This window comes from Canis aureus, chromosome 8 (assembly GCF_053574225.1).
Source record: "Canis aureus isolate CA01 chromosome 8, VMU_Caureus_v.1.0, whole genome shotgun sequence".
Lineage (NCBI taxonomy): Eukaryota > Metazoa > Chordata > Mammalia > Carnivora > Canidae > Canis > Canis aureus.
In genome coordinates, this window is record NC_135618.1 from 48910011 (window position 1) to 48926836 (window position 16826).

At 44.2% G+C, this 16826-nt stretch overlaps 1 protein-coding gene and 1 non-coding gene across 2 annotated transcripts in view; both read left to right on the forward strand.

Annotated features, from left to right (window-relative positions):
- Positions 1–10569, forward strand: part of MRTFB (myocardin related transcription factor B) — a 210150-nt gene extending 199581 nt beyond the window's left edge. The window contains exons 18-19 of the mRNA XM_077906697.1: positions 9613–9672; positions 10266–10569. Of these exons, the coding sequence (XP_077762823.1) occupies positions 9613–9653 (41 nt within the window). The 3' untranslated portion in view covers positions 9654–9672; positions 10266–10569. The remainder of the gene's footprint in view (positions 1–9612; positions 9673–10265) is intronic.
- A 5937-nt stretch (positions 10570–16506) lies between these two features.
- Positions 16507–16578, forward strand: TRNAT-CGU (transfer RNA threonine (anticodon CGU)). Its single transcript has one exon. It is a non-coding gene; the product is annotated as a tRNA-Thr (tRNA).
- The last annotated feature ends 248 nt before the right edge of the window (positions 16579–16826 follow it).

The following is a 16826-nucleotide window of genomic DNA, read 5'->3' on the forward strand; positions in this document are numbered from 1 at the left end:
TCTAGCTCACACGTGGAGGGAGCCACCCCCGCCCCGAGCAGAAACCCTGACCGGCTGCCTTGAATGTGACCAGATCCACACCAGAGTCACGTTCATCGCCCCACAGCGTAAGAACACAGTGGAGCGTCAGGTGCATTCCACGCCCGGTGCAGGTGCGCTCTTAGGGGGCGGCAAAGCCACCCACAACATTCCCCAAAGCCCCAGACGGTCCTTCAGGTTAGCCAAGTCCCCAAAAAACTACGTATAGGAGGTGTTTTTATAGACCATGCAAAATGGCCTTTAGGACCAGGTATGCTAAAAAAAAAAAAAAAAGGATTCGATACTCTTAGCAAAATGGCACTTAACGGTCAACCTAGAAACCCACATCAGCACTAGGTTTTGGGGAGGACCGCACCAGCTCCTCCTCCCCGCTTGGTGGGCTCTGGGCCCCGCGTGTTGGTGTCTGATGGCATCGGCCGCAGGGGCCGAGCGGGCCCTCAGGGACGGGGCACCAGGACACCGCGCAGCAGGTGCGGCAGGTGTGGGCTCCAGGTGCGTGCTCAGGAGGCTCCCCAGGGGCTGAAACCCCCCCACCCTGGAGGGGACCACGGGCCGGAGCCTCGGGAGGGCGGGAGGACGTGCCCAAGACCGGGTCTGGACAGGTGGGGCCGCCAGGTTCAAGGATCCCAGGCCTTGGGGCTCCAGAGGCTTCCATCAAGGAAGGACTGCTGGCCTCCCGGTGGCACAGCCCCCGAAAGCTCCTCAGGTGCTAGACCCCCTCGCGCAGCATCCCCCCAGCTCCCTCGGCGATTACCCACCCGCCCAGCCATGGAGAGAGCCCCGAGGGAGCCGAGCGCACTGCAGCACCACCCGCTTCAGGACAGGCATAGGCTGCGGCCCTCTCCAAGGTTCCCCATCCCCTCCTGACCATCCCCTCCCGCTCATCCCTTCCATAGGCAGCCCAGCTTCCCATCAGCCTCCCGGCGGCTCATCCTAACCCATCTGCACCTTCCAAGGGAGACCTCGCCTTGATACCCTGGCCCGTCCTCTCCGTTAATTTTTATGGCAAGTTATTAAGAGGAAACCCATGCTGTGTTAGTTACAGCGGTTTTGTTAGGATGCTTTAAGCACTAGAAAAGGTCTGCAAAGCTGTTGCGGCAAGTGACTTTGTATTCTCTACTTAAATTAGGTCTGTTGAGCAGCTTGGAAGGTTGGCCAGGACATCACATTCACTAGGGATACAGAAGCCACCACGGGGAGACCCAGAGAAACGTGCTACAACCCAAAGCTACTTGGCCCTCTCCCCACCCTCCCAGGACGCAGTGTGAGCCATTGGGAAGGCAGCTGGGGACAGAAGCATATTCAGTGCTGCGAGGGCCCAGAGCCTGCATCAAATACCTTATGTGTCCGATCTCATTTAACCACAAGTGGAGGCGCTGGAAACTCATAACCCCCATTTTATAGATGGGGCAATGAGGACAGAGCGGGGAATGATTTGCCAGAAATTACAAAGGAAGCAGAGTGTGGATTTTGGATTTGAGACCACGCTTCTGATACCCCAGAACCCTGACCACGTTCTGTAGACCCGGTGCACACAATGCTCCATCCCTGTTCTGATACATTACAAATTCAGCTCATTGTGGCTGACTTAGTTTACCCCGGTCAGGAGGCTCACCCCCACCCCAGTGTCTCTCCAGTCTCAATCTCACACATTTTACAAAGCAGCTACTCCTAGGAATGGCAAGTGGCACTCAAGCACCGTAGGGCTCTTGCTAGGTTAGCCAGCCACAGCCTGGATTACAAGACTAGGACATCCTAAGTGAGCCCCACTGGCCAGGCCACACACAGTGAGCGACTCACAATCAAATGCAGGCCCACCAAGGCTGGGGTTTGTGTAGCCACTTGAGCACGTCCAGAAGCTCAAGAGTTACGGAATGGTTTTACAACACCTAATAAAGTTCAAGATACAAGCTCTGTGCCTCAACTTTCTTGGTACACATCCTCGAGAAGCAGCCATGCGCCCAGACAGCCACCTGCCCGGATCAACACTGAAGCGTCCTTTACGGAGCAGATATAACAACACGCCTTTCTACCGGAGAACTGTCCAACGGCGCCGTGTACAGAAATGCACTAAATCAAACGTGTCAACGTAGAAGAATCTCCAAAGGCTTCACGGAACCGAGTGCAGGAAGAAGCAGACAAAACTCAAGTAACATTTTAAGACAAGGAGATGCTGTGCGGATTTGTATCTATAAAGATAGAAAGAAGCATGACTGGTAAAGTCCTGTCAAATTTCAAGGTTCCGGATGCTTCTGGAAAGAAAAAGAATTAGATTGTGGAAGGTGTAGGGTAAGCTTCAATTAATCCTGAACATTTAATTTCTTCTTCCATGTTTTATTTAATAATTCTATAGCCATATAGAAAAATGTAGGAAAATATTAACATTGTTTACTGGCAGTTGATTTCTTTATTCTCACCCCATTATCTTCTATGAGTTGGAAATATTTCATGTAAAAAAAAGATTGGTTTGGGGGCACCTGGGTGGCTCAGTCTGTTAAATGTCTGCCTTGGGCTCAGGTCATGATCTGGGGTTGAGCTGGGCTCCTTGCTCAGAGGGGAGCCTGCTTATCCTTCCCTCCCCACCCCGCTCCAATCATGTGCTCTCACTCTCACTGTCTCTCAAAAAAGTAAAATCCTCAAAAGAAAGATTTGTTTAAAAAAGTTATAAGGGAAGAGTATAAACAACTGTATGCCCATCTATTAACTTAAAATTCCTAGAAAGACACAACCACCGAAAACTGACTCAAGAAGAAATCCGAAATCTGAATAGACCTACAAGTACAGAAAATGAATTAATTTTTAAAAACTACCCACAAGATGGCTTCACTGGTGAACTCTACCAAAACTTCAAAGAAGAACTAATACCAATTTTTCACAAACTCTTTGAAAAAATAAGAGAATGCTTCCCAACTCATTTTCGTAGGCATGACCCTGACGCCAACACCAGATAAAGACATAAGAAAACAAAATAAATAGGCTGATACTGCTTCAGAATATACCTACAAACATCCTGAACAGAAGACCAGCAGACCAAATACAGCAACATATAAAAAGTAGTAGACATTACAATATTTCCACATTCTGTTTTTAACAACCACTAGCTTAAGTTTCTACTCTAAAATTTATAACTAGTAAAACATTACAGGAAAAAATATATCATTTATAAGCCACTTGAAGTTGTGTTTTGCCTTATCAAATTGGGCCTGCTCTTTAGCCAAAAGCATAAATTAAAAACAAATTTTAACTGAGAAAAAAAAAGTTATTATATAACCAAGACCCAGTAGGGTTTATCTTGGGAATGCAAAGTAGGTCTAACATCTGAAAATAGTTAACGATTAATGTAAGGCACAATATCAACAGAATAAGGTACAAAAGCTATAGAACCATCCCAGTGGTTCTGGGATGGTTCTGAAAAAAGCATTTGAAAAAATTCAGTATCCTCTCATGATAAAAATACATAACAAACTAGAACTAGAAGTGCATTTTCTCCTAATAAAGGTCATCTAAATGAAACCCACAGCTGAGGCACCTGGGTGATTCAGTCAGTTAAGTGTCTGCCTTCAGCCCAGATCATGATCCCAGGGGCCTGGGATTGAGCCCTGTGTTGGGATCCCTGCCCAGTGGGAAGTCTGCTTCTCTCTTTCTCTCTCCTTCTATCTCTCCCCCTGCTCATGTTCATGCTGTCTCTCAAATAAATAAATAAAATCCTTAAAATAAATAAATAAATGAAGCCCACAGCTGATAGCACACTTAATTGTGAAAGACAGAATGCTTGTCCCCAGTGATCAGGAAAAAAAAAAAACCAAGGATGACTTGGTTGGATGACCAAGGATGACGATGACCTTCATCGTCTCTATTTGAAGCAGTACTGGAGGTACTAAATAGGACAATTGTGCAAGAAAAACAAGAAAAGTCATCCAGATTGAAAAGGAAGAAGTAAAACTATCTTTATAGATGACATGATCTTGTATATAAAGAATCCAAAGGAATCCACTAAAAATCAATTGTATTTCTAGACACTAGCAATAACACACCAAAAATGAAGAAAACAACTCCATTTACAATACCATCAAAAAGAATAAAATACTTATGGAGTAAATTTAACAACAGAAGTACAAAAGACATACTCTGAAAACCACAAACTGGTGCAGAAAATAATTAAAGAAGACCTAAGTGGATGAAAAAACATCCCATGTTCATGGATCAGAACGGCAATATTCCAAATATTGACCCATAGATTAAATATACTCCCTATCAAAATCCCAGTTGACTTGTTAGAATGTACAAGGTAATCCTAAAATTCATATGGAAATTCGAGGTATCCAGAATAGCCAAAACAATAATGAAAAGGAAGACCAAAGTTGGAGGACTCTCACTTCCAGACTTTGAAACTTACTACAAAAAAAGAAGCAAACAAACAAACTACAAAGCTATAGTAATCAAAAATGTGGTACTGGCATAAGGACAGACATAGAGATCCATGGAACAGGATGGAGAGTCCAGAAATAAACAGTTATATTTATGATCAATAGGTTTTTAAATTTTTTTCAATAGGTTTTTTTTTAAATTATTCTTCTAGAGCAGTTTTAGGCTCACAATATAAGTAAGGGGGAGGTCTAGAGAGTTCTCTACACCCAATGCCCCATCAGCATCTGCACTGGAGTGTACATTTGTTACAATTGATGAACCTACACTGACACATCGTCACCCACAGTTTATAGTCTACATCAGGGCTCACTCTGTGTTGTCCATCTTAAGGGTTTGAAGATAAGTATTTTGACAGGTGTCCAACATCATGCTTCATACAGAGTATCTCACTGCCCTAAATATCCCCTGTGCTCTGGCTTTTCATCCCTCCCTCAGACCCAACCCCTGATAACCACTGATTTTTCTTCCTTTTTACTATCTCCATGGTTTGCCTTTTTCAAAATGTCATATCGTTGGGATTACACAATATGTAGGCTTTTCAGACTGGCTTCTTTCACTTTGTAGTACACATTTAAGGTTCCCCCATGTCTTCTCATGGCTCAATGACTCATTTCCTTTTAGCACAGAATAACATACCATTTTCTGGATGTACCACAATTTATTAATCAATTTACCTCCTGGTTGGTTGTTTCCAAGCTTTGGCAACCATGAAGAAAGATGCTGTAAATATCTGTGAGCAAGTTTTTGTGTGAATAAATTTTTTTGTGAAAAAGTGCTCTCCACGTCACTAATGATCGGGTAAATGCAAATCAAAACCATAATGAGATATCACCTCCTGCCTGTTGGAAGTACTATTATCAGAAAGTCAAAAGATAACAATGATTGGCAAGGATTTGGAGAAATCAGAACCTTTATGCACTGGGAATGTGAATTGGTACAGCCACTATGGAAAACGGCATGAAGTTTTCTCAAAAAACTAAAAATAAAACTATCTATTAGAACTACTAATAGATCGGCAGTCTCACTCTTGGGATATATCCAAAGGAAATAAAACCACTACCTCAGAAATATATGTGCACTACAGTGTCCACTGTGTTATTATTCACAGTAGCTGAGACCAGGAAACACGCTAAGTGTCCATCGACAGATAAATGGATAAAGAAAATGTGGGGTGTATACACAATGGAATATTACCCAACCTTAAAAAGAGAAGGAAATCTTGCCATTTGCAGAAACACGGATGAACTGGAGGACGTTAAGCTAAGTGAAATAAGCCAGATACAGAAAGACAAATCCTGCATCATCTCATTTATATGTAGAATCTAAAAAAAGTCATAATTAACAGAAGCAGAGAAAAATCATGGTTGCCAGGGGGGTGGGAGGTGGAAGAAATAGATGTTGGTCAGTTATAAGATGAGTAAATTTGGGGATGTTGTGTATAACCTGATGACAGTATTATATACCTGAAATTTGCTAACAGAGTCCAACTTAGGCATCCTCACACCACATACACGCAAAATGGGAACTCTGTGAGGTAATGAATGTGTTAATTAGTTGGAATGTGCTAATCATATCACGATGCATACGTATATCAAATTATCACAATGTATACCTAAAATATATATGATTTCTATTTGTCAACAATACCTCAATAAAAATTCCTTCAAGTGGAAATGGAAAAACATAGTAACTCAACGTCATATGAAATATAAAGTTCTCTGGTGAAAATATGGATATATATATTTTTTTCATTTATCCATATATATATATATGGATAAATGAAAACCTGTAATGTTGTCATTTTGGTTCTCAACCCCATTTTTTACTCTTGCATAGGATACAAAAGACAAATACATAAAAGTGATTCTACATCTATATTAGTGGGTTCACAACATATAATGATGTAATTTGTGACATCAATAACATAAGAGGGGGAAGTGAGGTTTAAAGGAGTAGGATTTTTATATGTAAGTGAAATAGTTATCAATTTAAATTTAAATACATATTGGCATAGGGGCACCTGAGTGGCTCAGTGGTTGAGCATCTGCCTTTGGGTAAGGTCGTGATCCCAGGGTTCTGGGGTTGAGTCCCTCCATCCAGCTCCCCAGGAGCCTGCTTCTCCAACTCTGCCTATGTCTTTGCCTCTCTGTGTCTCTCATGAATAAATTAATAAACTCTTTTAAAAATAAATAAATATATATTAGCATAACAGATTAAAAAACAGGACCGATCCAATTATATGCTGTCTATGACAGACTCACTTTAGACCTAAGAATATGCATAGATTGAAAGTGAAAGCATAGGGTGCCTCGGTGGCTCAGTCCGTTAAGCATCTGCCTTTGGCTCAGGTCATGATCCCAGGGTCCTGAAATCAAACCCCACATAGGGCCCCCTGTTTCATGGGGAGCCTCCTTCTCCTTCTCCCTCTGCCACTCTCCCTGCTTGTGCTCTCTCACTCTCTCTCTGTCAAATAAATAAATAAAATCTTTAAAAAAAAAAGTGAAAGCATGGAAAAGGTCATTCCATGCAAATAGTAACCCAAAGACAACAAGAATAGCTATACTATTATTAGACAAAATAGACTTTAAATAAAAACTGTTACAAGTGATAAAGAAGGACACGACATAATAAAAGGGTTCATTCACCAAATATATAATGACTATAAACATATGCACACATCACAGGTCTGAAATATAGAAAACAAACATTGAGACAATGTATCAATAATTCCTATAATTCATCAACAACCAAAAAAAAAAAAAACTCCACCAATTCTCAGATGGGCAAACAACATGAATGGACATCTCTCCAAATAAAGTATATAATGGTAATAAGCACATGAGAAGATGTTCAACATTAACAGTCATTAGGGAAATGCAAATCAAAATCCCATGAGATACCATCTCACACTCATTAGGATAACTACTAAAAAAAAGAAAAAAAAGAAAATAACAGATATTGGTACAGATTGGGAGAGACTGGAACCCTTGTGCATTGTTAGTGGGAATGTAAAATGGTGTGGCCACTATGGAAAACAACAGAACTATCACTTCAAAAAATTTAATAGATCCAGCAATTCTACTCTGGATACATACTCAGGACAATTGAGAGCAGAGTTTTGAAGAGATATTTGTACATGCTTGTTCGTAAGAGAACTATTCACGATAGCCAAAAGGTGGAAGAAACTCAAGTTTCCACTGATGAACAAATGGATAAACAAAATGCGGTATATACATGCAATGAAATATTATTCAGCCTTAAAAATTCAAAGGCAGAAGAATGGTAGTTGCCAGGGGTTATCATAGGGGACAATGGAGACTTATTGTTTAATGGGTACAAAGTTATAGTTTTCGAAGATGAAAACAGTTCTGGAGATAGACAGTGATGATGGTTACACAATATGAATGTATTTAGTGCCACTAAACTATACACCTAGGATGGTAAAATATATGCTATGTGTATTTTACCACCATTAAACATTTTTTAAGCAGCCAGGGGGAAAAAAGACACACTATAATGGAGCAAATATGTAGATTATGGCAGACTTCTTATAAATGATATAAGTTGGAAGGTAGTGGAGCACCAACTTTGAAATACTGAAAGAAAAAGTTGTTAACCTATGGTTCTATTACCTGCAAAAACATCATTCAAAATTATAAAACTTTGGAGAGGAAGAGATAGGGGGAAAACCTTTGTGACTTTGAGTTAGCAAAGATCTCACATATATAGGCGTGATGTGCAAAGGAACAGATAAATTGGATTTATTCAAAAGTTAAAACTTGGTCCAAGTCCCTGCTCCACTGTGTCGGGTACACTTGGGCCCAAGCTCGAGCTTGTGAATAAACCCTCATGTGTTTGCAAAAAAAAAAAAAAAGTTAAAACTTCAGCTCTTGAAAGATCTTATATATATGATTATATATATAATATATCTGACTTGAGTTAGGCAAAGATCATATATATACATATATAATACATATATATATATAAGATATAGGCATGATGAGCGAAGGAACAGATAAATTGGATTTTATCAAAAGTTAAAACTTCGGTTCTTAAAAGGACACTGTTAAGAGAATGAAAAGAGCTAGAGACTGGAAGAGAATATTTGAAAATCAAATATCTGATGAAATTCTTGTATCCAGAATATATCAAGAACTTGCCAAATTCAATAATAAGAAAACAAACAACCTAATTTAAAAGTGCATCAGAGGATTTGAACAGACACTTCTCTCCAAAGACGACAGGTGACTAGTAAATAAACATGTGGAGAAATGCTCAACATCATTAGTCACTAGACAAATGTTAATTAAGACCACAGTGAGATTTCACCGCACACCTGCGACAATGGCTAAATTAAAAAGACTGTACCAAGCATTGGTGGGAATGTGAAAGGCACAACCACTTTGGGAAACGTTTGCCAGTGTCTTAAGAAGATGAACATATGATCCAGGCATTTCACTCCTGTGTGTCTAGACCACAAAAGCCTGTCAATATCCTGTCAAAGGTCTGCACACGAACCAATGTTCATCGTAGCTCGATTCGTAATTGCTCTAACCTGGAAATGGCTTAAAAGATCCATACCACTCAGCAATCCCAAGGAGTGAATTCTCGGTATGAAATAATGTAGCACACGGATGAATCTTGAAATAAGTGTGCTGAGTGAAAGCAACCAGCAAAGAATAAAAAAGAACACATTCCACTTGATTCCATTTATATAAAATTCTAGGCTATGCAAACTAACAGAGCAGAATAATAGTTGTTAAAGGGTGGGACAGAAAGATACTAAAGGGACAGGAAGAAACAACCAAAAACCCAACAGCCCAACTCAACAGGAAGAAGCCATCATGGGTTGTTGTTGTTGTTGTTAATTTTATTTATTTTTTTATTCATGAGAGACGCACAGAGAGAGGCAGAGACACAGGCAGAGGGAGAAGCAGGCTCCTCCAGGGAGCCTGATGCAGGACTCAATCCCAGGATCCCAGGATCACGCCCTGAGCTGAAGATAGACACTCAACTGCTGAGCCATGCTGGGTTTCTACAGGTGTTTTTACCTGAATGGAACGTGTGGCTTTTATTTGAGATAAGCTGAGGTCGGAATGTCATGTTGGTACTTTCTCTAAATATTTGCCCTTGTGCTATTTTTAGAGAGAGCAGAGGACTGCACAGCACTCACTACTATGCCATGACAATCAGCAAAGCACAGAGGTAAGCACCAGAGCAACCATGCACACTTCCAGCACAGGTAGCTGGTGCCCAACAACCAGCTACGGACTCAACGCACCACAAGGAAACCCAGGGACGGCTTTTTAGGAACAGTGAGACAGGGGTGCCTGGGTGGCTCAGTCGGTTAGGCGTCCTCCCGTGGATCTCAGGGTCCTCGGATTGAGCCCCACGTTGGGCTCTCTGTTTGGTGGGGAGTCTATTTCTCTCCCTCTCTCTGACCTTCTTCCTCACTTGGGCTGTCATAAATAAGTAAAATCTTTTTAAAAAATGAATGTTGAGAAAGAACAACAGCAAAATATTCCCATAAAATCCTATTCATGTCTCCCAAAGAGAAATTCACACATGTCCATAATGGAATAAGGGAAAATAGGAAATAAAATAAAATAATAGAAAAAGGAAAAAAATCGTGTTTCCTGTTGGACATTTTCACACCCGAGTTTTACATATATAGTTAGGTTTTTACAGCACTAAAGTAAAGCCACCAGGGGGAAAATACAAAAGGTGTGTTCTGCTCTGTAAGTCCAATTCATCTTCACGTTGGTTCTCATTTCCTTCCACTCGTTTGTCTTTTCCAGTTGCCAGGAACAGCCCTGGGAATGATCACCTCCCACGCCAAAAGCTGGGGACATGATAATTGGTGTCTGATGACAGGAGAGGACATTTTTAAGTAGTCACTTTCAACTTCATAACATATATGTCATCTTTAACCACGTGCATGCTGCTTCAGCTCCTACATTCAAGGGAAAAGGGGTGTTTATGGAAGACGGCCCAATTACAAACAAATTCACCAAAATTTTGCCTTGGTTTAAAAAAAAATTACAACCCAGAAGATCAGGTATCATTTATGTAATTTATGTCAATAAATTACAATATATGTAATTATGTCAATTTATGTCATTTATGATCTTAAAATACGAGACCTAGAAAAAGGTCTCTATCTACTTACCTATCAAAATGACTCTCTGGTTAATATGAGTAAAGATTTTAATTTTTGAAATATCATAAGAATAAGCCAAAGGGAAAATACATTCTTGGCTGTATTGAGAAACACATGCCGTGTATCACTCATAGGAGATCCTGGTATTACTTTATAGAAAGTGGCAATTAAAAAATACATATATATATGTATTATATATATATTATATGTATACATATAATATATTTATATATATATAAAGTGGCAATTATTTAAAAAGGAACCCATTTGGGACATTCACAAAGGGTCTCTTACAAGCTCATACTACTGAAAAGAACCAAAAATAACTATTCATTCTGACACCAACACACCCATAATGCATATCTCAAGCAGCTGGGAAGACCTCAGCCATGCTGGCACATAGTGTGTGGCCAATTGTCTAGGCTTCCTCACAGCCAACTCCATACAGATTTTAAAAATGAGAGACTTGAGCAGTCAGCATCACTCCTGTAGCCCAGGAGTGGCGTGGACGGCTGGCTCACTCGCCAGTAAGTGTATATTTGCTTAAGCCTTGCTAAAATGCAACATAAAGTTACCTTAGGAAAGCAATGACTCTGATGTTTCTGCTAAAGAACCCTCCACATGGGGCAGCCCGGGTGGCTCAGTGGTTTAGTACCACCTTTAGCCCGGGGAGACCCAGGATCCAGTCCCACGTTGGGCTCCTTGCATGGGACCTGCTTCTCCCCCTGCCTGTGTCTCTGCCCCTGCCCCTCGAATAAATAAATATTAAAAAAAAAAGAACCCTCCACATGTACACACAGGGAGGTGCAAGCAAAGATACAAGGGCCACTCCATTTGTAATGAAGAAAAACTCAAAAAACCTAGGTGGTCAGCAATTGGGGGAATTAATAAAACTGCTATAGTTACCCAGCAGACTAGAGCATAGCAGTTAAAAGGAATGAGCTAGACCCACAGGGCAGGATACAGCTGGACATCTGGTGCTTTGTAGAGTTCTGAAAAAGACACGTTACATAACACACTTACAAAAGGATACCATTTGAGGGAAGACAAATCCTGCCCTGAACACTGTATTTCCTGTGTATAAATACGTATCAATGCAAAAGCAAAAAAATGATACAGAGAGATCCAAAATAAACTCCTAATAGGAAGAGGGGGGAGGAAGGGAAGTAAGAGCTGAGAGTGTAGGGTCCTTTGCTCTCTAGAGAACAAATAATCAGAGAAATTTAATTCTCCATTACTGTCTACTGCCCCCCCTTTTTTTTACATATACATAAAACCACTGTCAACGCTGCATGCTAATGTTTGTACCGCACATAATCTGGTTGACCTTTTTAGAGCTTATCTGAAAAAGCAAAGGGAAAAGCAAAAGAATGATACTTTTTATTATTCACAGCTGCCAACTCAATCTTATTCTAGCTCTGGAACGAATCTACTGGAATATGTTTTTCCAAGGTTAGAGGTTTTAAGATTGATTTGATGAGGTGATACCAGGGCATTTTGTACAGCTGGAGTTTTTCTGCAGAAAAATTTACGTCTTTGTAACATTTCGTGTACAGTTGGCATTATTTGTGGAAGTGTGTTGAAACAATGATTTCCCTCTTTTTCTGAGCCAAGAGACTACGGTTCCTTCTTAATTTTGTTTCGGAGATTACCCCGGCAACCCATCCTGCTTCACCTAGCTGTGTTCTGCAGGGGCCCCCACAATTCCTATGCATGGATGGGGTGCCTAAAGGAGCCAAGCACGATTACCACAAGTTCCCCAGCTACTCCTTCACTGAAAATCACAGGGTGCTCATATAACAAAATGCAAAAGAAATGAACTTAGAATCCGAGACCCATAGGCACCAGCAGCAAAATTGGGAAATGAAATATTCTATTTCCTCCAAATTCATCTACAGATGCAACGCACTCCCAATCAAAATCCTGGCAGGCATTTGTAGAAACTGATGAGCAGATTCTAAAGATTACAGGGGGGAACGCAAAGGGCTAGAATGTGCAAAACAATTTTGTCAAAAAAGAACACAGTCGGAGGATTTGCAATACTTGATTTCAGTACTCACCATAAAACACAATAATCAAGACTGTGCGGTAACTGGCATAAAGATAAGCACACAGATGAATGAAACAACACAAACTCCAGACACAGACCACAAATACACAGAAAACTGATTTTTTTCTCCCCATAGTTATCACAGCAATTCCACAGGGAGAGGACACTCATCTCAACAAATGGTGCCGGAACAGGTCAACACCCAGTTGGGAAAACCATGAACATCAAGCCCTTCCTCACACCATACACAAAAATCCACTCAAAACGGACCACAGGCTGAAATGTAAAAGGTAAAATGATAAAAATTCTGGAAAAAAAACCTTTGTGACCTAGATTGACAAAGGTTTCTTTGACGGGACACAACAAGCATGAATAATGATTTTAAAAAATCGATCAACTGGACTTCATCGAAATGAAAAGCTCCTGCAGTTTGAAAAGTGCCTTTAAGAACATGAAAAGGCAAGCCTGGGACCAGGTGGAAATATTCACAGTCTACGCATCTGACCAAAGAATGGATCATGCAACCAACTCTGGTGATTCAGTAACAGAAAGACAAGCTACAAAAAGGGGTGGAAGGGGATCCCTGGGTGGCTCAGCGGTTTAGCGCCTGCCTTTGGCCCAGGGCGCGATCCTGGAGTCCCGGGATCGAGTCCCACGTCAGGCTCCCGGCATGGAGCCTGCTTCTCCCTCCTCCTGTGTCTCTGCCTCTCTTTCTCTCTATGTCTATCATAAATCAATCAATCAATCAATCTTAAAAAAAAGAAAAGGGGGTGGAAGTTTCGAGCAGCCACTTCACGAAAGATATAACAAGTAGCTAACAGGCACAGGAAAAGGTGCTTCCTGTGGTCGTTAGTCATCAAGAAAATGCAAATTAAAAGGACAGACAACCACACACCCACCAGAAGAGCTGAAATCCAAAAGCCAGGATGGGCCACAGGTGAAGTAGCTGGACCGCAAATACTTCTGGCAGGGATGCTGAGTGGCCCCAGACCCCTTGCTCAGGGGATCCTACACCTGCTCAGTTCATGGCCGGCCCCCCTCCAGCCTTTGAGGGGCTCAGCTTACTCTGAAACATTGCCTTTCTCACGGAAGGTAAGGGAGGCAGGCTAACCCTAGCCCTGGGCTCTAACCCACCTGCTCGGTCCCTACGATGCGATGCTCGATGCTCTGGTGGTTAAGGGAGCTCTGATTTAGGTTATTTGGAAAAACCTGCTGTTGCTAGCTCAGGTGACCTAAATATCTAAGCATAAGGGGTTCCCCCCCCAGCTTCCTCATGCAAATGAATTTCTCCAAGATACTTGAGAGCAGGGGTTCTCAAAGGGAGGGCCCCCACCTGCAGCAGCAGCAAGGCTGGGAACAGAGAGAGGCGGCTGCAGCCCCTCCTGAGGCCACCCCAGGGGTTCGGCGTCTTTCCGGGATGCTGGGGGGGTGCCCAGTGAGAGGGGCTGCCGGGTCCCCACCGAGAGTCCCCTGGGATCGTGTGGGTGGTGGCCCCAAGGTGCCGCTAAATTGGGTACAGCGGGCACGAGCAAGGACAGCCAGCCGGGGCCCAGATGCCGGCTGTAGCAAGGGTAGTGCCTGGGAGGGGAGAAGTTTCCAGAGACAACTCCATTTCTTCAAGCACCCTCAGTCTTGGGGACAGGCTCGGAGAAACAAAACAGTACCAGAAAAGATGCAAGACTACATACTTTTTCTCAAATGCAAAAAAAAAAAAAAAAAAAAAAAAGTGCATTTCAACTTGAAATGTAGATGCTCGGGAATCATTCAGATCAAGGTGACTTGATTATACAGGACAGACAGATGGACAGAACAGAAAGATCAGAAGGGCCTCATCCTCTCACCTGGCTTGCCACCACCCCACAGACCCTGGTCTCTCCCCTGGGCACCTGGGGAGGCCTGGGATCTGGGGACACTTACCTGTGCGCCGTCAGGAGCCACCTGCCCCCGGGCCTCGGTTAGGGCGCAGCAGACGATCCTTGGACCTCAGTTCGTCCTGAAGGGTGAAGAAGGGACATCTCCCGTCACCAAGGAACTCCAAGTTTGTGCTGGACTCAAGACGGGGCGCGGGGAAGTTCAGCGCCAGGACAGGCCTGGAAGCGTGGTTGGAGGACACTGGCCAAGGAGGCCCCCCAGAACCGCAAGGAGGACCGCCCTGGAAGGAACCCCGAATGTTAATTCCCTCCACAATATTCTTTAAGGACCTACATCGTTGTGCAGTCACCCCTCTGAGACGCCGCCGGGCAGGCCACGGGATCCTCCTGCCACCCGGCCAAGATCTGTGGGCTCTCGGGGCTTCTTCAGCCTGCGAGCTAAGCAGGATCCAACCAGCCAGCACCTGGGTGCTCTACTGTAGGGCTCGCAGGGCCCCTCAGACCCTGGGCCCTTAGGCGGGGCACCTCCCCAACAAGGGACAGGGGCCCCTCTCTGGGTGCACTCCCTCCCCTCCCTTCCCTCAGAAGACAAAGCTGACAAAAAGCACCTGAGAGACTCTGACTCCCATTCCACCTGCCGGTTAGTGCTGGGCTCGGCTCCAAGGTGAATTTCTCTCCTTTGCTAATTTGTCTGCATTCTTGAAAACTGCAGCCACTTCTGCACAATCCCTCCAACACTTCAGGGAACACCCAGAAAGAGGGGGTTGGGGGTGGCGATGGAACCAGCTTTATCATCAGCTAGTTGGAAACACTGCTCGGGAATGCATGTTTTAATTCTGAAAATGTTCAATTTTTTTCTTTCTTGTTTCTTTTCTTTTTTCTTTTCTCTTTTTTTCTTTTTCTTTTCTCTTTCTTTCTTTCTCTCTCTCTCCTCTCTCTCTCTCTCCTCTCTCTCTCTCTCCTTTTTCATTAACTCAGGAGCTGCTGTGAGGTTTGCAGGAAGATCTCATAAGCCTTGATTGCAGGGTCTCAGGGTTCCTGTCCCAGCGGCGCCTGAGGGTAGATGTTGGTGCCTTTTCCACTCACCTTCCCAAACCTCGACATTTAAAGTAACTTGGTGAACTTTAAGTTTCCTTAAACTTTAAGTTTCCTAGGCACCTATATATACATTTGCATGGTGGGCTGTGAACGTTCCTGATCTATGTCTCCACATGTCCTACAAACATGACTGGCAGCAGAGGGGAAAGGTGCAGAATGTTCTGCACAGCACGAGAGCTGCCCACAGCACAAAGCCTGCCTCCCAGAAATGGATTAAATCGCGACACGGCCCCTGACTAGGACCGCGCGTAGCTATTAAGGAGAATAAGGTAACCCGTCGTGCCTAATGGTCATTTTACCGTATATACTCGAGTATACGCAATTCACAACACGGTGATATGATGCATCGTATATTAATGAAGCAAATTCCTAGTATTTATTAAATAAGATGCTGTCACGTAGGGCGATTATTTTGCATTACGCGCTGAGAGCCACCGTATTAAGACGCGATACACTGGTTCATGAAAAAAAGTGCAGAGAGCTGCAAAGTATAAAAAAGAATGTGTTGCCCCTCCCTTCCTGCGCTTCCGGGGTGCTTCGCCCCGGAGGGGAAACTGAGGCCCCGGCGGCGCGCCGCCCGAGGTCTCGGAGGAAGCGTGGCGGAGCCGGGATTCGAACCCCGGACTCGGGGACGGCCGCCCCGGCGCAGGCGGGGGCCCGGGGAACTCCGCACTCCCCCAGGGCGCGCGCGCGGGCGGGCGGGCGGGAGTCCGCGGGGAGGGGGCGGGGCCGCGCCGGCCGGGCGCGCTCGTGCTCGTGCTCGTGTTCGTGCTCGTGCTCGTGCTCGTGCTCGTGCCCGCGGGGCGAGCGCACGGGAGCGACGCCAGGATAGAGGCTCGCGGAGCCGCCATTCCAACGCAGGCGCGGTGGCCAAGTGGTAAGGCGTCGGTCTCGTAAACCGAAGATCACGGGTTCGAACCCCGTCCGTGCCTGGCGTCGGTCTTCCCTCGCACAGGGGCGACTTTTTAAAAGGCGCGGGACCCCTTTTCCAGAGTGGCCCTCCGCAGCGCCCGCACGCCGGGCCCCCGCCAGAGCTGCGCCCCTGGGTGCCGGTGGGTGCCCCTGGGTGCCCGTGGGTGCCCGTGGGTGCAGAGCGGCCCAACTGTTTTCACCCCCTCCCGGCCTCGCGGAGGCGGAGCGTCGGGGGGCGCGCCCTCGGCTCCCTGCACACAGCGCCCCC